We start from the raw sequence: 22,502 nt of genomic DNA, 5'->3' as shown, positions 1-22,502 counted from the left end.
CACCCCGCTCTCCCATTGGCTGCTCCCTTCGCCGCGCCGCCAATCAGAGTTAAGGGGAGGAGCCAATTTTTTTTTCCTCGAGAAACAGCAGTGACGTCATCGCTTTGCAGTTGAGCCTCTCCAAAATTCTCTCGGATGTTGTGTTGTTTTTACCTCAGCTTCTCCTCACTTTCAGCCCTCAAGAGTGGTATCGTCTACATATCGAAGGTTGTGAATGTTTCTTCCAGCAAATTTAACTCCAGCCTCGGATTCATCAAGCCCCGCAGCTCGCATTGGAGCTTTTTGAATGGCCTTGCAGCTTCAAGGCCTGGCTGATTCCTGCCTGGACTCTGTAAATAAAGAACAACACTCAAAAACAAGGGAATCCCAGACAAGACAATCAGGGCCAGCTAACACCGCCCAACAAAGGATTCCTCCAGGCAAGAATGATGTATTCTTTATTTTATTTATTTACAGCACAGTAGAGTCTCCCTTATCCAACATAAATGGGCCGGCAGAACGTTGGATAAGCGAATATGTTGGATAATAAGGAGGGATTAAGGAAAAGCCCATTAAACATCAAATTAGGTTATGATTTTACAAATTAAGCACCAAAACTTCATGTTTTATAATAAATTTGACAGAAAAAACAGTTCAATACACAGCAATGTTATGTAGTAATTACAGGAGAGTCTCACTTATCCAACATAAACGGGCCGGTAGAACGTTGGATAAGCGAATATGTTGGATAATAAGGAGGGATTAAGGAAAAGCCTATTAAACATCAAATTAAACACCAAAACATCATATTATACAACAAATTTGACAGAAAAAGTAGTTTATTACATATTAATGCTATGTAGTGATTACTGTGTTTACGAATTTAGCACCAAAATACCATGATGTTTTGAAAACATTGACTACAATAATGCGTTGGATAATCCAGAATGTTGGATAAGCGAGTGTTGGATAAGTGAGACACTGTATTTATTTATTTACTACATTTATATCCCACCCTTCTCACCCCAAAGGGGACTCAGAGCGGCTCACAACAGTACAATAAAAATACTTAAACCATTCGTCCATAAAACCTTGCATGTAAACCTTATTCCAGACCGAGTTAAAGCCAACATAATTCATTCATTAAATGCTTGTTCACAAAGCCAGGTCTTCACCTGGCATAAGCAGTTATACTTGAGTATATACGGTAATCAAAACAATTACAATGAGAAAAGTAAAAACAACATAAAAATACATAATCAACCGACATCAACAACCAGTAGCCGGAAAAATGGGCATGTTCAAATTCGATAGTATGGGGCCGGGACTGGGAGCAAAGTGTTGAAAACAACCAAAACAATAACTTAGGGTTGGGCAGGGTTTTTTTTTTTTAAACTGCATTAATTCCACAGTGTAGATGCAGCCTTTCAGCAACATTCTGTAATAGAAACACACTGGAAATAATTTCTCCCATAACCACTGCGCCTTTTAAAGGGCACCTTCATTGTGCAACGGAAAGGATAATACGGACAGGCCGAGACGGAAAGCTCTTCCACTCGTTTTTCTCCCTTCAAGGCTCCCCTGCTTCTGCTTTTGCAAAGACTAACAGGATTACTTTATCAGAGGTAAACCTCTCCGGCGTGGCTATTTTTATGCTGTTCAATCTTCTTAAAATTACACCCAGGGATCTTAGTAGCCTTGTTAGGGTTCAGGGATACAAAGAAAAGAAAGCAAGTCCTTCGCCAAATAATGAAAACCCATGGAAGTCTATTAAATAGCCTTGGAGCAGTTGAAATAGAAAAAGAATAGGCTTGAGGAAATGAGACAAAGAGAGTTCGTGAGCTCTGCAAAAGTACGATTTATTTTCCGTTGGCCAACTGAAATTGGACCCTGCTGGTTATCCAGGAAACAGGGTAGCCAAGGATAGGATTGCCTGGGTTTATATATCTTTTGTAATCATATGCATGCATCATAGAAAGCATCATAATGTGCGTCACAAACTCTCCTTTTACATTGTTTTCAATAGCATATTTTTAACTTCGAAAACTTTGATTTTCCATTAGTGCCTACCCTGTTTCCCTGAAAATAAGACATCCCCAAAAAATAAGACCTAGTAGAAGTTTTGCTGAAGTGCTAAATATAAGGCCTCCCCCGAAAGTAAGACCTAGCAAAGTTTTTGTTTGGAAGCATACCTGCCAAACAGAACACCAGAGCATGTAGGATCGGGAAATGTACGTACCATAGATTGTTGTACATGGGAATAATAGTAGTAACAAGAAATTATTGATAGGATTCACAGTTTGTTTGGTTATGATGGTTTGTGATGACAACTACTGTACAGTATATAATCAATGTTCATTTTTTTGTTCAACAATAAATGTGAATTTTTCTTCATGGAAAAATAAGTCATCCCCTAAAAATAAGATCTAGCACATCTTTGGGAGCAAAAATTAATATAAGACACTGTCTTATTTTCGGGGAAACACGGTAACACTGTTGGGCTCTGAATGTTTTGAACTTCAGCTCCTAGAATTCCTAGGGCTTCTGGGACTTGTAGTCCCTGGAAGAGCAAGGTTTGGGAATCACTGCCTGGAAATATTAGGCAGGGGGAGGGAATTTCTTCTGCACTGAATTGATGCAGTTTGGCACCACTTGAGTTGCTCTGGCAGCCTGGGATTTGGTGAGGCCCAAGCCTCCTTTGGGAGAGAAACTACAGTAGAGTCTCACTTATCCAACGTTCTGGATTATCCAATGCATTTTTGTAGTCAATGTTGATATTTTGGTGCTAAATTCGTAAATACAGTAATTACTGCAATAACATGCTATGCTAGTTTTATATACAGTAGAGTCTCACTTATCCAAGCTAAACGGGCCGGCAGAAGCTTGGATAAGCGAATAGCTTGGATTATAAGGACTGATCAAGGAAAAGCCTATTAAACATCAAATTAGGTTATGATTTTACAAATTAAGCACCAAAACTTCATGTTATACAACACATTTGACAGAAAAAGTAGTTCAATACGCAGTAATGTTATGTTGTAATTACTGTATTTACGAATTTAGCACCAAAATATCACGATATTTTGGAAACATTGACTACAAAAATGGCTGGGATTATCCAGAGGCTTGGATAAGCGAGGCTTGGATTAGTGAGACTCTACTGTATATGTATATATATGTGTGTTTGTGTATATCTATATATATAAAAGGGTAATGAAATTTCGGCCTAGGACAAAACAACAAAACTAAACACCCCACAACCTCGAAAATTGACAGCACAACCCCTCATCCATGCCTCTACGTTCATACAACAAAAAGAAAAGAAAAATAAAGTCCTAATTACAGGGAGAGGAATAATTGTTTTTATCCAATTACTGCCAGTTAGAAGGCCAAGCTCTGCCCACTTGGTCTCCTAGCAACCCACTCAGCCCAGGGGACAGGCAGAGTTAGGTCTCACTTAGGCCTCTTCTCCACTGCCTATAAAATACAGATTATCAGATTTTAACTGGATTATATGGCAGTGTAGAGTCAAGGTCCTTCCACACAACTATATAACCCTTTACCCTTTACGTTAACTACCACCAATTCCTCAATACTTTATTTCCCATACCACCATACTTCGCCACAGCAATGCGTGGCTGGGCACAGATAGTATATATATATATATACACACACATATATATATGTGTGTGTGTGTGTGTGTATATATACATGTATATATACAGTAAAGTCTCACTTATCCAACATAAACGGGCCGGCAGAATGTTAGATAGGTAAATATGTTGGATAATAAGGAGGCATTAAGGAAAAGCCTATTAAACCTCAAATTAGGTTATGATTTTACAAATTAAGCAGGTATGCTTCCAAACAAAACCTCTACTAGGTCTTATTTTCTGGGGATGTCTTATTTTAGGGGAAACAGGGTATGTCAGACCTTAAAGCGGAACCTTGGACGTGGCGTGCTTTGTTTCCACCCGGGCCCAACAGCGCGCCTGACCCGAGCCGCTCTCTGATTGGCCGGTAGGGCGAGGGCGGTTTTCTGATTGGCCGGCGGAGGCGTAGGCCGGTGTGCAAGCCTTGTGGTGGTCCCCCAGTGGAAGCGGGAAGGCGCCGCCATGGCGAGCGTCCACGAGAGCCTCTACTTCAACCCCATGATGACCAACGGCGTGGTCCACGCCAACGTCTTCGGCATCAAGGACTGGGTCACGCCGTACAAGATGGCGCTGATGGTGCTTATCGAGGAGCTGAGCCAGGCCGGGACTCACCTCAGCCTCCTCGAGAGGCGACGCCTCAACCGGCTCCTCCTCCCCTTGCTGCAGGTCTCTGGCTCTTCTGGGGCTTGTTCTTCTCTTTTTTTGTTACCTCTTTCACTTCTATTGGGATCTGTACTTTGCTGTGGCGCTTGTACTGGGGAGTGAATGCATTGACCCCATTTGAACTGCCCAGGCTCCTTGTTATGGAATCCTCTGAGTTGTAATTTGAAAGGAAGGAAGAAGAAATTGATAATAATATTATGATGTAATACAATATAATAATAATAACAATACACTATTATAATTGTATGTACAGTAGAGTCTCACTTATCCAACACTCGCTTATCCAACGTTCTGGATTATCCAACGCATTTTTGTAGTCAATGTTTTCAAGACATCGTGATATTTTGGTGCTAAATTTGTAAATACAGTAATTACTACATAGCATTACTGTGTATTGAACTATTTTTTCTGTCAAAATTGTTGTATAACATGATATTTTGGTGCTTAATTTATAAAATCATAACCTAATTTAATGTTTAATAGGCTTTTCCTTAATCTCTCCTTATTAGCTAAATTCGTAAATACAGTAATTACTAGTAATATTACATGTACAGTAGAGTCTCACTTATCCAACACTCGCTTATCCAACGTTCTGGATTATCCAACGCATTTTTGTAGTCAATGTTTTCAAGACATCGTGATATTTTGGTGCTAAATTTGTAAATACAGTAATTACTACATAGCATTACTGTGTATTGAACTATTTTTTCTGTCAAAATTGTTGTATAACATGATATTTTGGTGCTTAATTTATAAAATCATAACCTAATTTAATGTTTAATAGGCTTTTCCTTAATCTCTCCTTATTAGCTAAATTCGTAAATACAGTAATTACTAGTAATATTACATGTACAGTAGAGTCTCACTTATCCAACACTCGCTTATCCAACGTTCTGGATTATTCAATGCATTTTTGTAGTCAATGTTTTCAATACGTCGTGATATTTTGGCGCTAAATTCATAAATACAGTAATTACTACAGTAGAGTCTCACTTATCCAAGCTAAACGGGCCGGCAGAAGCTTGGATAAGCGAATATCTTGGATAATAAGGAGGGATTAAGGAAAGGCCTATTAAACATCAAATTAGGTAAAATTTGTTGTCTAACATGATGTTTTGGTGCTTAATTTGTAAAATCATAACCTCATTTGATGTATAATCGGCTTTTCCTTAATCCCTCCTTATTATCCAAGATATTTGCTTATCCAAGCTTCTGCCGGTCCGTTTATGTTGGATAAGTGACACTCTATTTGTTTATTAGCGATATTTATATCCTGCCCTTCTCACCCCGAAGGGGACTCATGTCGGCTTACAAGTTTTATATACAGTAGAGGTCTCACTTATCCAAGACTTGCTTATCCAAGGTTCTGGATTATCCAAGCCATTTTTGTAGTCAATGTTTTCAATATATCGTGATATTTTGGTGCTAAATTTGTAAATACAGTAATTACTACAGAGCATTACTGCGTATTGAATTACTTTTTCTGTCAAATTTGTTGTATAACATGATGTTTTGGTGCTTAATTTGTAAAATCATAACCTAATTTGATGTTTAATGGGCTTTTCCTTAATCCCTCCTTATTATCCAAGATATTTGCTTATCCATGCTTCTACCGTCCCGTTGTTGGATAAGTGAGACTCTACTGTATATCAAAAACATTTAACCTACTGATGCCGCAATGAATATAATTTTATTGGTTATCTCGGCTTATACTGGAGTCAATGTTTTCCCAGTTTTTTTGTGGTAAAATTAGGTGCCTCGGCTTATATTCAGGTCAGCTTATACTTGAGTATATACAATATTTCTTTTTCTGCCTGCACTTTTTTTAGGGCCCTGATATGATGCTCTCGCGATTGATTAAAGCGGTCGAAGAATGCTGCCCTCAAATAGCAAGTTCTGTTCACATAAGGTAGGTTCATCTACTAGTCTTGTGCATTTGTATAGAATCACTATCTGTTCCTGTTTGTTTCCTTCCTAAGGCCTAGAAAACAGGTGCCTTTCCGAATGAGGTTATCTGTCTGAGGACTAAAAAAATTAAGATTTTTGGCCCATTGGGGGCAAAGTTCCAGGGCTTGCCAGGGCCTACATCCGAGCGCTTGGCGTTTGGTGCTCGGCGCTCGGCTGTAGGCCCTGCTAAGGTCTACATCCAAGCTCGCTGAGCTCTAGACACAGAGTAAGAGGCGTTAGGCATTAAGTAGATCAGGGGTCCCCAAACTAAGGCCCGGGGGCCAGATGCGGCCCTCCAAAGTCATTTACCTGGGCCCCGCCCTCAGTTTTATAGTCTAATGTATATACATATAATATTGATAATAATATTATTATATTATATTATAATAATATAATAATATTAATTAAATATTAAATATTAATTAAATATATATATTAAATATTTTATATTAAATATTACTATTAATATTAATATACCAGTATAGTTCAATATAGTAATATATAATGCTTATATTGTGATATGCTAATAATATAATATATTGTATGTACATATAATTTGTAAGCTGCTCTGAGTCCCCTTTGGGGTGAGAAGGGTGTGATACAAATGTAGTAAATAAATGTAGTAAATAAGTAAGTAATAAATAAATACATTTTAGACTTAGGCTCGCCCAAAGTCTGTAATGACTTGAAGGCACACAACAACAACAACGATCCTAATTCACTGGACTATCTCATTGGCCAAAAGCAGGCCCACACTTTCCATTGAAATCCTGATGAATGTATGTTGGCTAAAATTGTTTTTATTTTTCAATATTGTATTGTTCTTTCATTGTTGTTGTTGTTTTTGCACGTGCAGTGTGCATCGGAATTTGTTTGTATTTTTTTTCAAATGATAATTCGGTCCCTCAACAGTCTGAAGGATTGTGGACCGGCCCTCAGCTTAAAAAGTTTGGGGACCCCTGAAGTAGATAGTTCAACTTGGGAAGTAATATATTTTCTTGCTTCTTTCGTGTGCAGGATAAAGCTGATGGCAAGTGGGGAGCTGAAAGACATGGAGGAATTCTTTGATGAGCTTTCAGAGGCGTTCAGTGGGACAGAACCTGAAGTTCACAAGACAAGTGTTGTCGGTACTGTAGCATTTCTGATATAAACTTCCGAAACAAACCCTTACAATTGGAGAAGCTTCCAGTACCGAGGTCTCTCGTCCACACTGCCCATTTAATGCTGGGGAGGTTGTGGGTGGGATTTGGAGGGGATTGTGTCTTTTAAAATGCATTTGTTTTATTTTAACTGTATTTTGACCTAACTGACACAGTGTTATTTAATATTTTTAATTGTATCTGCTTTGTTTTAAATGGTGACCCAAGTGTGTGTTGTTAGTAGCCTTGAATCCCCACAGAGAGAAAGGCTGGGTGCAAATAAAGTAAATAAAATATACACCAAGTACTGTATATACTCGAGTATAAGCCTAGTTTTTCAGCCCTTTTTTAAGACTGAAAAAGCCCCCCTCGGCTTATACTCGGGTGAGGGTCCTGGTTGGCTTATATTTGGGTCAGCTTATACTCGAGAATATATGGTACATTTATTATTTTTCTCTATTATTATTGGCATTATTACATTTATTATTTTTCTCTATTATTATTGGCATTATTACATTTATTATTTTTCTCTATTATTGTTGCTACTATTACGTTTATTTTACTCTATTTTTATTATTATTACTACATTTATTATTTCACCCTGATCTTATTATTATTATTACATATATTATTTTCCTGTATTTATTATGATTATTACATTTATTATTTTTCTCTATTATTGTTGCTACTATTACATTTATTTTACTCTATTTTTATTATTATTACTACATTTATTATTTCACCCTGATCTTATTATTATTATTACATTTATTATTTCACCCTGATCTTATTATTATTACATGTATTATTTTCCTGTATTTATTATTATTATTACATTTATTATTTTTCTCTATTATTGTTGCTACTATTACATTTATTTTACTCTATTTTTATTATTATTATTATTATTAAAACATTTATTATTTCACTCTGATCTTATTATTATTATTGCATTTATTATTTTACTCTATTTATTATTATATGTATTATTTGCCTGTGCTTATTATTATTATTATTACATGTATTATTTTACTCTATTATTATTAAAAGGATACATCAGCACATTTACATTGAAGAAGATGAGAATAATGATTTGATCAGAGTTGGACAGTCTTATCTTAAATTTGAGCTTGATGTAAATATTCAAAAACATTTAACCTATGGATGCCTCAATTAATGTAATTTTATTGGTATCTATTTTTATTTCTGAAATTTACCACCCTTGGCTTATACTGGAGTCAATGTTTTCCCAGTTGTTGTTGTTGTTGTTGTTGTTTTGTTTTTTGTTTTTTTGGTGGTAAAATTAGGTGCCTCGGCTTATATTCGGTCGGCTTATACTCGAGTATATACAGTATATTCAAATTATGTAGAATGGCTCCCCATAGTGGTGGAAAGGGGCAACTGCAAACTGGGGACAGGATCAGAATTCAAAATGACCTTCACGGATTAGAGAGCTGGGCCAAAACTTAACAAAATGAATTTCAACAATGACAAATGTAAGATACTACACTTAGTGAGAAAAAAAATGAAATGCAAAGATACAGAATGGGTGGCACTTGGTAAGAGTAATTCAACAGTGGGACTATCTGCCTCAGAGTCTAGTATAAGCCCCTTCCTCGGAGTCTTTTAAACAGAGGCTGGATGGCCATCTGTCGGGGGTGCTTTGATTGTGCTTTTCCTGCATGGCAGGGGGTTGGACTAGATAGCACATGTGGTCTCTTCCAACTCTATTATTCTATGATTCTGTGAGTGGATGGTATAGGGTTGCTGTGAGTTTTCTGGGCTGTCTGGCCATATTCCAGAAGCATTCTCTCCTGACGTTTCACCCACATCTATGGCAGGCATCCTCAGAGGTTGTGAGGTCTGTTGGAAACTAGGCAAGTGGGGTTTATATATCTATGGAATGATATCCAGGGTGGGAGAGAGAAAGCACTCTTGTCTGTTTGACCAGTTTGATATGCATTGAAGAGCCTTGCAGCTTCAGAGCTTGGCTGTTTCCTGCTTGGAGGAATCCTTTCTTGGGCGGTGTTAGCTGGCCCTGATTGTTTCCTGTCTGGAAGTCCCCTGTTTTCAGAGTGTTGTTCTTTATTAGTAAATAAATGTAGTAAATAAATAAATGAACAATTTTAGACTCAGGCTCGCCCAAAGTCTGACATGACTTGAAGGCACACAACAACAACAACAACAATCCTAATTAACTTGACTATCTCATTGGCCAGAAGCAGGTCCACAGTTTCCATTGAAATCCTGATAGATTTATGTTGGTTAAAATTGTTCTTATATTCAAATATTGTATTGTTCTTTCGTTGTTGTTGTTTTGCACTACAAATAAGACATGTGCAGTGTGCATAGAAATTTGTTCATATTTTTTTTTCAAATGATAATTCGGCCCCTCAACAGTCTGAAGGATTGTGGACCGGCCCGCTGCTTTAAAAGTTTGAAGACCCCTGTGCTATACAAATAATATAATGTACTAGCTGTGCCCGGCCACGCGTTGCTGTGGCAAAGTGGTGGTGGTATTGGTTAAAAATTGTTGTGTAATTTTTATTTGACATTATTTGTATTTTTTAATTAATTTTATTGTAAGTTATCTTTTTATTTATTATATTTTATTATTTTCTTGTATAATTTTTAGTTATTTTTTTGTTATTATGGTATTTTATTGTATTCATTTTTTAGTGTTTTTAATTATTTTTAGTGTTTTTTATTATTTTTTATTGGGTTGCTAGGAGACCAAGTTGGAGGAGCTTAGCCTTCTAACTGGCAGCAATTGGATAAAAACAATTATTGCTCTCCCTCTAATTAGGACTTTATTTTTCTTTTCTTTTTGTTGTATCAACCTAGAGGCGTGGATGATGGGTTGTGTCGTCAAATTTCGAGGTTGGGGGGCCTGTAGTTTTGTTGTTTTGTCGGTCGCCGTGATGCCATCACTCTTTTATATATATAGATAGATTGTATGTACATATGACTTGAGTCCCCTTCGAGGTGAGAAGGGCAGGATATAAATGTTGCTTATATGCCTAGTTTCCAACAGGCCTCACAACCTCTGAGGATGCCTGCCATAGATGTGGGCGAAACGTCAGGAAAGAATGCTTCTGGAGCATGGCAAGACAGCCCAGAAAACTCACAGCAAACCCAGTGATTCCGGCCATGAAAGCCTTCGACAACACATTCTACAGGTATATATTGGCATCTATCTTGTCCTCCCGCAGGCCTCTTTCTGCGCCACATGATCCTGGCCTACAACAAGCTCTCCTTCAGCCAAGTGTACAAGCTTTACACCGCACTCCAGCAGTACTTCCAAAGCGACGAGAAGAAAAACAGACAGGAGGAGACCGAGATGGAACTGACCCACTGCGAGGAGCTGGACGGCAAGATGGAGAAGGAAGAATTCGACGAGCCTCTCAGGTGCCTTCATGGTTCCTTTGTGGACATACAATAGATTATCAGTATAGCACAATATAAGCATTAAATTGCTATATTGTACTATATCATTATACTGTAATATTATTAGTAATATTACATGTAATATATAATATATAATTAATATTAAATTGTATTAATAGTATAATATTATATTATAATATTATTAGCAATATTATATGTATATACAATCTATATATATAAAAGGGTAATGAAATTTCGGCCTAGGACAAAACAACAAAACTACCCGCCCCAGAAACACTAAACTTGGCAGCACAAGTGAGACTCCACTGTATATATATATATACTAGCTGTGCCCGGCCACGCGTTGCTGTGGCAAAGTGGTGGTGGTATTGGTTAAAAATTGTGTAATTTTTATTTGACTTTATTTGCATTTTTTTATTAATTTTATTGTAAGTTATATTTTTATTTATTATATTTTATTATTTTCTTGTATTATTTTTAGTTATTTTCTGTTATTATAGTATTTTATTGTATTAATTTTTTAGTGTTTTTATTATTTTTTATTGGGTTGCTAGGAGACCAAGTTGGAGGAGCTTAGCCTTCTAACTGGCAGCAATTGGATAAAAGCAATTATTCCTCTCTCTCTAATTAGGACTTTATTTTTCTTTTCTTTTTGTTGTATCAACCTAGAGGCGTGGATGATGGGTTGTGTTGTCAAATTTCGAGGTTGGGGGGCCTGTAGTTTTGTTGTTTTGTGGGTTGCCATGATGCCATCACTCTTTTATATATATAGATATATACACACACATACAATATAATATACAATAATTTATAAATATATAATATACTGTATATACATATAATATTGATAATAATATTATAATATAAATATATATTCTAATATAAAATTAGCATAGCATGTTGCATGTGTCTGTTCTCCTTCAGAAGTATATTTTTCTCCATGTGCAGGAGACATATTCATTTCAAGGCCACAGAAACTTAGTTGTGTGTGGAGTACCTTACATACTCATGCATGAGTCTAGAAATTATAGTCAAAAATAAATCCATTTTTAATAAATCAATTTTTCTAGTTATATATTTTCTATTTGCACTTTTAATCATATAATTTACAGTTGATGTCATCTGGTGCATATACACATTAAAAAGGCATCACATAGTCATCCTCTTGAATATATATGAAACATATATTATAAAGCATACATTTACAATTCTTGTGGCTGCACCTTTTATACATTCTATTTAATTGACTCCCCATTGTCACTTCACGATAACTAAATATAGTCTAGAAAACTATCCTCCACTATTTGCTTTGTTTTATATGACATTTCCCATTTCTATTGTTAACTTTCCAGAATAAAACAGAAATAGAAAAATGGGTTTATTTCATCTGTCAAAACCGGTTCAGACCCCATTCATTTTTTAAAAATTATTTTTTCAAATAAAATAAAAATGGCGTCCGAATTGTCTTGGATGTGTGCTCTTAGATCTTTCAATTGAATCCATTTGCGTAACCATTCACCCATTTTTTGGGCATAGAAATCCATAATTTTGACCCCCAAACTTGTCCTTGACCTAGACATGAAATCGACTTCGAGAGAAGTATATACTGTCATTAAAATGGTTTCAAAGCTTATGGGTTTTGTTTGGTCTTGTGTTTTGTTTCAAGGGAGGAAGAAATCTCTTGCAATGGGCCACTCTCCCAGAAACAAGCAGAATACTTTCTATCGCAGCAGGTATGTCAAGAATGCGTCTCCCTTGATAGAGATGCTTAATGTTATTTATGGTGGCTGTTCTTGTGCACTGAGAGTAGTGTTGTAATTGAGTCGTGTGGATAAATGCTTTTCAAATGTTTGTATGCCATATTGTTGTGGTTCAGCCTGATGATGATGAGGGCTTTGTGGTGTCAGGGCCTGGGAGACTGGAGATGCAGTTTCAGAGCCAGGGGAAATGCTGGATTCGGATACAGCCGGACAGAAGGTGCTGTTAGAGCTACCGTGTGAAAGTACTGATGTTTTGGAATCCAGCAGTCAGGGAGGTGAACTCTCACCTAGTTACTGCAACCTAGATACCATGTAAGCCGCCCCGAGTACCTTCGGGGAGATGGGGAGGGGTATAAAAATAAAATTATTATTATTATTTTATTATGACACAGCAAACAAGATAGATATGCTGGATTTCATATCACAAAATCACAAGTCGAACACTTCCCAAGTGTCTAGGACTGTGTGATGTATTTTCGGATGATGCGCGCAGATCCCAGTAGGGTGGCCTTTTGCAGTTGACCGATTGTGATTTTGTCAGTGTCTGTTGTTTCCAAATACTGGCTGAGATCTTTTGGCACGGCACCCAATGTGCCCATCACCACCGGGACCACCTGCACTGGTTTCTGCCAGAGTCTTTGAAGTTCAATCTTGAGGTCCTGAGAGCGGCTGAGTTTTTCCTGTTGTTTTTCGTCAATGCGACTGTCACCTGGGATGGCAACATCAATGATCCAAACCTTTTTCTTTTTCACAACTGTGATGTCTGGTGTGTTGTGTTCCAGAACTTTGTCAGTCTGGATTCGGAAGTCCCACAGTCTCTTTGCGTGCTCATTTTCCAATACTTTTGCAGGTTTGTGATCCCACCAGTTCTTTGCTGCCGGCAGGTGGTACTTGAGGCATAAGTTCCAATGAATCGTTTGGGCCACATAGTTGTGCCTCTGTTTGTAGTCTGTCTGTGCGATTTTCTTACAGCAGCTGAGGATAGGATCAATGGTTTCGTCGGTTTGCATTTGGGTCATCAGCTGATTTTTTGATCTTGGCCTTGATTGCCATTGTTCTGATGGCTTGCTCCTGGGCTGCAAGGATCAGGCCTTCTGTCTCCTTCTTCAGGGTCCCATTCGTGAGCCAGAGCCAGGTCTTCTCCTTATCAGCTTTTCCTTCAATTTTGTCAACTTTCCATGCAGTGTTTTGTTGTGTCAGCTGTCAGCTCTAGTTTGTAGTGCGGTTTTCTTGTACTGGTTTTTTGTCTGCTGTGCTTTGAGGAGTTTCTGATTTTTGACTTCAATCAAAGCAGGTTCTTCACTTTGCTTTACATATTCTGCCAGGGCATGTTCTTCTTCTTTATTATTATTATTATTATTAGAAAATTGATTAGGATGTCGGTAAACAATTCCCAAAATCGTGGGCCAATCACCCCCAAAGCCCACCCGTATTCACAGTTGGCCATGTTGGGTTTGTGTGCCAAGTTTGGTCCAGATTTGACGTCAGCTGCGTTCAGTGATGCGGGTGGACTACAACTCCCAAACCTAAGGGCAGTTACCCCCACACCCGGCCTGTATGCACAGGGAAGCCATATCCTGGCCTTTGTGGTTTCCTTGCATTGCCTTCAGATCGCTCTCATTAAAGCGCCATTCTTCTCTCAATCCCTTAAGCCATCTTTTCAGCTCCCTAATCAAATTAGCCCGAGCCTCTCCCTTTTGAGCATAACATTACAAAGCCTGAGCTCCATCTCTCCATGGTAATTTGTACATAGCTGGTCGCTCGCTGTTTCTGTTGCTGTGGTGATAATAACATTATTAAACCGTTTATTAAAAAAATTAATAACCCTGCAGATTTGCGCTTTCTTTTTTTTCCCGCTGTTGGCTCGAGTGACGGTTGTTTTTCTTCTATTTGAACGTAATTCCAGGCGTATTTGTTGAAAAACGACGAGACAAAAGTGCTGTCTCCGGCCTCGTTGCAGAAGGAGCTGAACAACTTGTTGAAATTTAACCCAGATTTTTCGGAAGCGGTAGGTTTGGTTTGACCTCTCCCCTCCCTCCTGCCCCACGGTCTGGTTCTGTGGGTCATGCCTCTGCCCGCCATTGGCCAAGTTGCATTGAGGTCGTAGAAAAGCAGAACTACAACTCACATCATGCCAGGTTAACCCCGAGAAACTCCATCCGTACTTAAAAGTTTGTCATGTGAAAGTACTGATGTTTTGGAATCCAGCAGTCAGGGAGGTGAACTCTCACCTAGTTACTGCAGCCGAGGGAACAGTGGATTTAGAGTTCTGTGTGCTCTTTGTCTGTATGGCAAACTACAACTCCCACCATGGTGAGTCAGTCCCCTCATATCCCTCATACTCCGCTCCCCGGATTCGAACCTGCGACCTTTTGGTCCGCAAGTTCAGCAGCTCAGTGCTTTAACATGCTGCGCCACTGGGGTCTCCCCGTCAGTACTTAGTTTGTTATATTGGGTAAGTTTGCTCTGGATGCATCATGGGTGGGGTTGAGTGTGCTGTCTGGCTGTAGGGTAAACTACAACTCCCACTATGGTGAGTCAGTCCCTTCAAACCCACTCCAGTAGGTTGAGTTAGTCATGTGGGTTTTGTGTGCCAAGTTTGGTCCAGATCCATCATTGGTGGAGGTCACAGTTTCTCTGGTTGTGGGTGAACTACAACTCCCAGAAAGGAAGGTCAGTTCCCCCCCAAACCCGTTCAGAATTACATTTCGGCCTATCAGGTATGTATGCCAAATTTAGTCCAGATCCATCAGTGTTGGGTTCACAGTGCTCTGAATGTAGGTAAACTACAACTCCCCCAAATCAAGGTGAATTTCCCCCAAAGACCTCCAGTATTTTTTTGCTGGTCATGGGGGCTTTGAGTGCCAAGTTTGGTCCAATTCCATCGTTGGTGGAATTCAGAGTGAGCTTAGATTGCAGGTGAACTATACATCCCAGGACCTACAACTCCAAAATGTCCAGGCCAATTTTTCTCAAAACTCACCAGTATTCAAATGTGGGCATATTGGGTATGTATGCCAAGTCTGGTCCAGATTCATTATTGTTTGGTTTCATAGTGCGCTCTGGATGTAGGTAAACTACAACTCCCCCAAATCAAGGTGAATTTCCCCCAAATACATCCAGTATTTTTTGCTGATCATGGCAGCTTTGAGTGCCAAGTTTGGTCCAATTCCATTGTTGGTGGAGTTCAGAGTCCTCATTGCTTGCAGGTGAACTATACATCCCAGGACCTACAACTCCAAAATGTCCAGGCCAATTTCCCTCAAAACCCATCAGTATTCATATTTGGGCATATCGGGTATGCATGGCAAGTTTGGTCCAGATCCATAACACTACAGTAGAGTCTCATTTATCCAAGCCTCGCTTATCCAAGGTTCTGGATTATCCAAGCCATTTTTGTAGTCAATGTTTTCAATACATCATGATATTTTGGTGCTAAATTCATAAATACAGTAATTACTACATAGCATTACTGTGTATGGAACTACTTTTTCTGTCAAATGTGTTGTATAACATGATGTTTTGGTGCTTAATTTGTAAAATCATAACCTAATTTGATGTTTAATAGGCTTTTCCTTAATCCCTCCTTATTATCCAACATATTCGCTTATCCAACGTTCTGCCGGCCCGTTTAGCTTGGATAAGGGAGACTCTACTGTATATTGTAATATTATTAGTAATATTGCATGTAAGATAAATATACCATTATAATAGTGTATTATTATTATTATTATTATTATTATTATTATTATTATATGCAAATACAGTAGAGTCTCACTTATCCAACACCCGCTTATCCAAGCTTCTGGATTATCCAAGCCATTTTTGTAGTCAATGTTTTCAATACATCGTGATATTTTGGTGCTAAATTTGTAAATACAGTAATTACAACATGACTGTGTATTGAACTACTTTTTCTTAAGGCTTTTCCTTAATCCCTCCTTATTATCCAAGATACTCACTTATCCAAACTTCTGCCGGCCCGTTTAGCTTGGATAAGTGAGACTCTACTGTATATTGTAATATTATTAGTAATACAGTAGAGTCTCACTTATCCAAGCTAAACGGGCCGGCAGAAGCTTGGATAAGCGAATATCTTATATAATAAGGAGGGATTAAGGAAAAGCCTATTAAACATCAAATTAGGTTATGATTTTACAAATTAAGCACCAAAACATCATGTTAGGCAACAAATTTGACAGAAAAAGTAGTTCAATACGCAGTAACGTTATGTTGTAATTACTGTATTTATGAATTTAGCACCAAAATATCATGATATATTGAAAACATTGACGACAAAAATGGCTTGGATAAGCGGGGCTTGGATTAGTGAGACTCTACTGTATTGCATGTAATGTAAATATACTATTATAATAGTGTATTATTGATGCATACATAGCAACTATGGCTAAGCTACATTGGCACCAAGCTGGCAAATACCTGTATATTTTTATTTTATTTTATTTTAAGTGTACCAGATGTATGTTGTATTTCATGTTTGTATTGTCTGTGCTTGATAAGGCCAACTGGCTAATCAATAAATTGTTGTTGTATTATTATTATTATTATTATTATTATTATTATATGCATGTACAATACATTATATTATTAGTATAGTGTAATATGATTATTATATATTGTTTTATTGGTGTATCTCCGTCCAAACCAGCTCCTAATTTGATCTTCCGTTCCTTCCAGCATTACTTAAGCTACTTGAACAGCCTCCGTGTCAAGGACGTCTTCAGTTCCACGCACAGCCTCCTCCACTACTTCGACCGCCTCATCCTGACCGGGGCGGAGAGCAAAAGCAACGGCGACGAGGGTTACGGGCGCAGCCTGCGCTATGCGGCGCTGAACCTGGCGGCTTTGCACTGTCGCTTTGGACACTAGTGAGTTCCCGCGGTGGCGGTGCTTTGCGATTGTTTGGTAGAGAAGGGGGTCGGTCGGAAAGCTACAACTCCCGGGATCCCATAGCATTGAGCGATGGTAGTTCAAGAGGTGCTGAACTGCATCCATTCGACAATGTACATGCTGTGTATTGTCAAAGGCTTACATGGCCAGAATCACTGGGTTGCTGTGAGTCTTTTGGGCTGTAAAGCTTCTGGAACATGGCCATACAGCCTGAAAGACTCACAGCAACCCAATGTCGATGCTGTTTGGAAGGTCACAAGAATTGTGCTGTTTCCTGGCAGAGCTTGGGAGATTTTGGCATATTTATCCTGCCCCTGAGATCCAAAGATCTCAGGAGAGGCAGGTAAGAAATATAATAATAATAATATTAATGATAATGATAATAATAATAACAGTAATTTTATTATTATTATTTTATTGTATGACACAGCAAACAAGATAGACATGCTGGATTTCATATCACAAAATCACAAGTCGAACACTTCCCAAGTGTCTAGGACTGTGTGATGTATTTTTGGATGATTCATGCAGATGATGATGATGATTATTATTATTATTATATTTCTTACCCACCTCACCTGAGATCTTTGGATCTCAGGGGCAGGATAAATATGCCAAAAGTATTATTATTATTATTATTATTATTATTATTATTATTATTATTATTATTATTGTGTTGTCGGAGGCTTTCATGGCCAGGATCACTGGGTTGCTGTGAGTCTTTTGGGCTGTAAAGCTTCTGGAACATGGCCATACAGCCTGAAAGACTCACAGCAACCCAATGTCGATGCTGTTTGGAAGGTCACAAGAATTCTGCTGTTTCCTGGCAGAGCTTGGGAGATTTTGGCATATTTATCATGCCCCTGAGATCCAAAGATCTCAGGAGAGGCGGGTAAGAAATATAATAATAATAATAATAATAATAATAATAATAATAATAATAATAATAATAATAATTAGCAGCAAAGAACTGGTGGGATCACAAACCTGCAAAAGTATTGGAAAATGAGCACGCAAAGATAGTGTGGGACTTCCGAATCCAGACTGACAAAGTTCTGGAACACAACACACCAGACATCACAGCTGTGGAAAAGAAGAAGGTTTGGATCATTGATGTCGCCATCCCAGGTGACAGTCGCATTGACGAAAAACAACAGGAAAAACTCAGCCGCTATCAGGACCTCGAGACTGAACTTCAAAGACTCTGGCAGAAACCAGTGCAGGTGGTCCCGGTGGTGATGGGCACATTGGGTGCCGTGCCAAAAGATCTCAGCCGGTATTTGGAAACAATAGACATTGACAAAATCACTATTTGCCAACTGCAAAAGGCCACCCTGCTGGGATCTGCACACATCATCCGAAAATACATCACACAGTCCTAGACACTTGGGAAGTGTTCGACTTGTGATTTTGTGATATGAAATCCAGCATATCTATCTTGTTTGCTGTGTCATAATAAAATAATAATAATAATAATAATAATAATTCTTACCCGCCTCTCCTGAGATCTTTGGATCTCAGGGGCAGGATAAATATGCCATAATAATAATAATAATAATAATAATAATAAGTAATAATTATTACTGGGATCTGCACGCATCATCTGAAAATACATCACACAGTCCTAGACACTTGGGAAGTGTTCGACTTGTGATTTTGTGATACGAAATCCAGCATGTCTATCTTGTTTGCTGTGTCATAATAAAATAATAATAATAATAATAATAATAATAATAATAATAATAATAATAATTGTGTTGTCGAAGGCTTTCATGGCCAGGATTACTGGGTTGCTGTGAGTCTTTCGGGCTGTAAAGCTTCTGGAACATGGTCATACAGCCCGAAAGACTCACAGCAACCCAGTGATCCCGGCCATGAAAGCCTTCGACAACACAATAATAATCATAATAATCATAATTTTGGCATATTTGTCCTGCCCCTGAGATCCAAAGATCTCAGGAAAGGCAAGTCAGAATTATTATTATTATTATTATTATTATTATTATTATTATTATTATTCTTACCCACCTCTCCTGAGATCTTTGGATCTCAGGGGCAGGATAAATATGCCAAAATTATTTATGTTATTATTATAATTATTGTGTTGTCGAAGGATTTCATGGCCGGAATCACTGGGTTGCTGCGAGTCTTTTGGGCTGTAAAGCTTCTGGAACATGGCCATAAAAGCCCGAAAGACTCACAGCAACCCAGTGATCCCGGCCATGAAAGCCAACACAATAATAATCCTAATAATAATTTTGGCATATTTATCCAAATCAAAGTCTCTGTATTCTTGGAGTAGGAACTGGCTGGGAACTGTAAACAACTACAACATTTGTTACAAACTGAAGCTACAGCCAATTGACTGCATTTACATCCTGAGGAGTCCTATAGAACTACTCCAAGACTACAGAGACTTTGATTTGTTTTGACTCCAAGCCAGGTTTGAGCCAATTGATTTGTACACTGATATATTTAGTTTTACAGCATATTACATGCCATTTTGAAGAGACTGAATGTACACATATTGTGTCGCTAACAAACTTTAGTTGGAGTCTTGTTGATATATGTCTGATATATGTTTTATACTGAAAACTGCTCTGTGTAGCAATTAAATCTGGATGATTGCAGTCTAAAAGTTACGACTGTGTGCCACTACAGCTGACAGAATTGGATCATCAGTTGTATTATTATTTGTATTATTGTTTACATTATTATGTATATGATGCTCTAATATACATATTGTATTCTATGTTTTGAACCTTTGCTGTGGTGCATATTTTTCAGATATTGCTTTTTCTTTGTAGCCAGCAGGCTGCGCTCGCCCTGCAGGAAGCCATCCGCATTGCCCAGGAGTCCAACGACCACGTCTGCCTGCAGCACTGCTTGGTAAGCACGGGGCCGGGGATGGGGGGAAGTTGTTGTGTGTCTGGAACTTGGAGGGAAAGATGGGACCAAATGCTTCCCATATCCTTATCAGATTTCCAAATGGAGTTGTGAACTCTTCCCATCGGTCACATCCCACTCAAAGAAATCACCCTTTTCCACAAAGGTGGAAAAGCCGCCCCGAGTCCCTTCGGGGGACATGGAGGCGGGGTACAAGAATAGTTATTATTATATTATTGTTATTGTTATTATTGACACAAAGACATTGTATGACACAGCAAACGAGATCTATACACTGGATTTCATATCACAAAATCACAAGTCAAACACTTCCCAAGTGTTTAGGACTATTATTATTTATTATTATTATTGTTCTTATTATTATTGGCACAAAGACATTGTATGACACAGCAAACGAGTTCAAATGCTGGATTTCGTATATAAGTAAGGTTTTATTATTTATTGTTATTATTATTATTACATGCTGTGCATAATTGTGTGTGTGTGTGTGTGTGTGTGTGTGTATATATATATATATATATACACACACACACACAATTATGCACAGCATGTAATAATAATAATAACAATAAATAATAAAACCTTACTTATATACGAAATCCAGTAGAGTCTCACTTATCCAACATAAACGGGCCGGCAGAATGTTGGATAAGCGAATATGTTGGATAATAAGGAGGGATTAAGGATAAGCCTATTAAACATCAAATTAAGTTATGATTTCACAAATTAAGGACCAAAACATCATGTTAGACAACAAATTTGGAAGAAAAAGTAGTTCAATACACAGTAATTCTATGTAGAAATTACTGGATTTATGAATTTAGCACCAAAATATCACGATATATTGAAAGCATTGACTACAAAAATGCGTTGGATAATCCAGAACGTTGGATAAGCGAGTGTTGGATAAGTGAGACTCTACTGTGTATATATATATATATATATATATATATATATATAAAAGAGTGATGGAATCCTGGCAACCTGCAAAACGACAAAACTACAGGCCCCCCAACCTCGAAATTTGACAACACAACCCATCATCCATGCCTCTAGGTTGATACAACAAAAAGAAAAGAAAAATAAAGTCCTAATTAGAGGGAGAGGAATAATTGTTTTTATCCAATTGCTGCCAGTTAGAAGGCTAAGCTCCGCCCACTTGGTCTCCTAGCAACCTACGCAGCCCAGGGGACAGGCACAGTTAGGCCTCACTTAGGCTTCTTCCACAGATTATCTAATTTGCACTGGATTATATGGCAGTGTAGACTCAAGGCCCTTCCACACAGCTATATAACCCATTTATAATCTTATATTATCTGCTTTGCACTGGATTATCTGGACTCCACACTGCCATATAATCCACTTCAGTGTGCATTTTATACAGCTGTGTAGAAGGGGCCTCATATAATCCAGTTCTAAGAAGATAATATAAGATTATCAATATACAGTAGAGTCTCACTTATCCAACGTAAACAGGCCGGGAGAATGTTGGATAAGTGAGTATGTTGGATAATAAGAAGGGATTCAGGAAAAGCCAATTAAACATCAAATTAGGTAATGAGTATACAAATTAAGCACCAAAACATCATGTTATACAACAAATTTCACAGAAAAAGGAATTCCATGCGCAGTAATGCCCTGTAGTAATTACTGTATTTACAAATTTACCACCAAAATATCACAATGAATTTAAAACACTGACCAGAAAAACATTGACTACTAAAAGGCAGACTGCGTTGGATAATTCAGACATTTGAGATTCTACTTTAATATGAAATAATTACTGTGATAGAATAATACAGAACAAAATAATCTCTAAAACCAGGACAGTAAATAAAGAGCAACACTCTGAAAGCAGGGAAATTGGAAATTCCACAAAGGAAACAATCAGGGCCAACACAGACAAAAAAATAAATAAATATTGTATTTTCACAACCTTTAGGAAATAATATCCCCTGATGGCGCAGCCTGTTAAAGCACTAAGCTGCTGAACTTCTGGACCGAAAGGTCGCAGGTTTGAATTGAGGGAGCGGAGAGAGCCCCCACTGTTAGCCCCAGCTTCTGCCAACCCTAAAGTTCAAAAACATGCAAATGAGAGTAGATGAATAAGTACTGCTCCGGCGGAAAGGTAACGG

The 22,502-nt window shown here is 38.0% G+C and overlaps 1 protein-coding gene across 2 annotated transcripts in view; it reads left to right on the top strand.

Annotated features, from left to right (window-relative positions):
* Positions 1-99: 99 nt before the first annotated feature.
* anapc5 (anaphase promoting complex subunit 5) overlaps positions 100-22,502 on the top strand; it is a 44,052-nt gene continuing 21,649 nt past the window's right edge. Inside the window, exons 1-8 of one of the 2 annotated variants that reach the window (XM_062958737.1) lie at positions 100-419; positions 6,125-6,204; positions 7,260-7,369; positions 10,594-10,789; positions 12,456-12,522; positions 14,456-14,557; positions 17,248-17,438; positions 20,268-20,349. In XM_062958737.1, the coding sequence (XP_062814807.1) occupies positions 6,134-6,204; positions 7,260-7,369; positions 10,594-10,789; positions 12,456-12,522; positions 14,456-14,557; positions 17,248-17,438; positions 20,268-20,349 (819 nt within the window). In that variant the 5' untranslated portion in view covers positions 100-419; positions 6,125-6,133. Of the gene's footprint in view, positions 420-4,040; positions 4,299-6,124; positions 6,205-7,259; positions 7,370-10,593; positions 10,790-12,455; positions 12,523-14,455; positions 14,558-17,247; positions 17,439-20,267; positions 20,350-22,502 lie in introns of those variants that run through there. The other variant, XM_062958735.1, reaches the window with a different exon arrangement.

Source organism: Anolis carolinensis, chromosome X (genome assembly GCF_035594765.1).
Source record: "Anolis carolinensis isolate JA03-04 chromosome X, rAnoCar3.1.pri, whole genome shotgun sequence".
In the NCBI taxonomy this organism is placed as follows: domain Eukaryota; kingdom Metazoa; phylum Chordata; class Lepidosauria; order Squamata; family Dactyloidae; genus Anolis; species Anolis carolinensis.
Note: the sequence above shows the minus strand (reverse complement) of the source record. Positions and strands in the feature narration are given on the sequence as shown.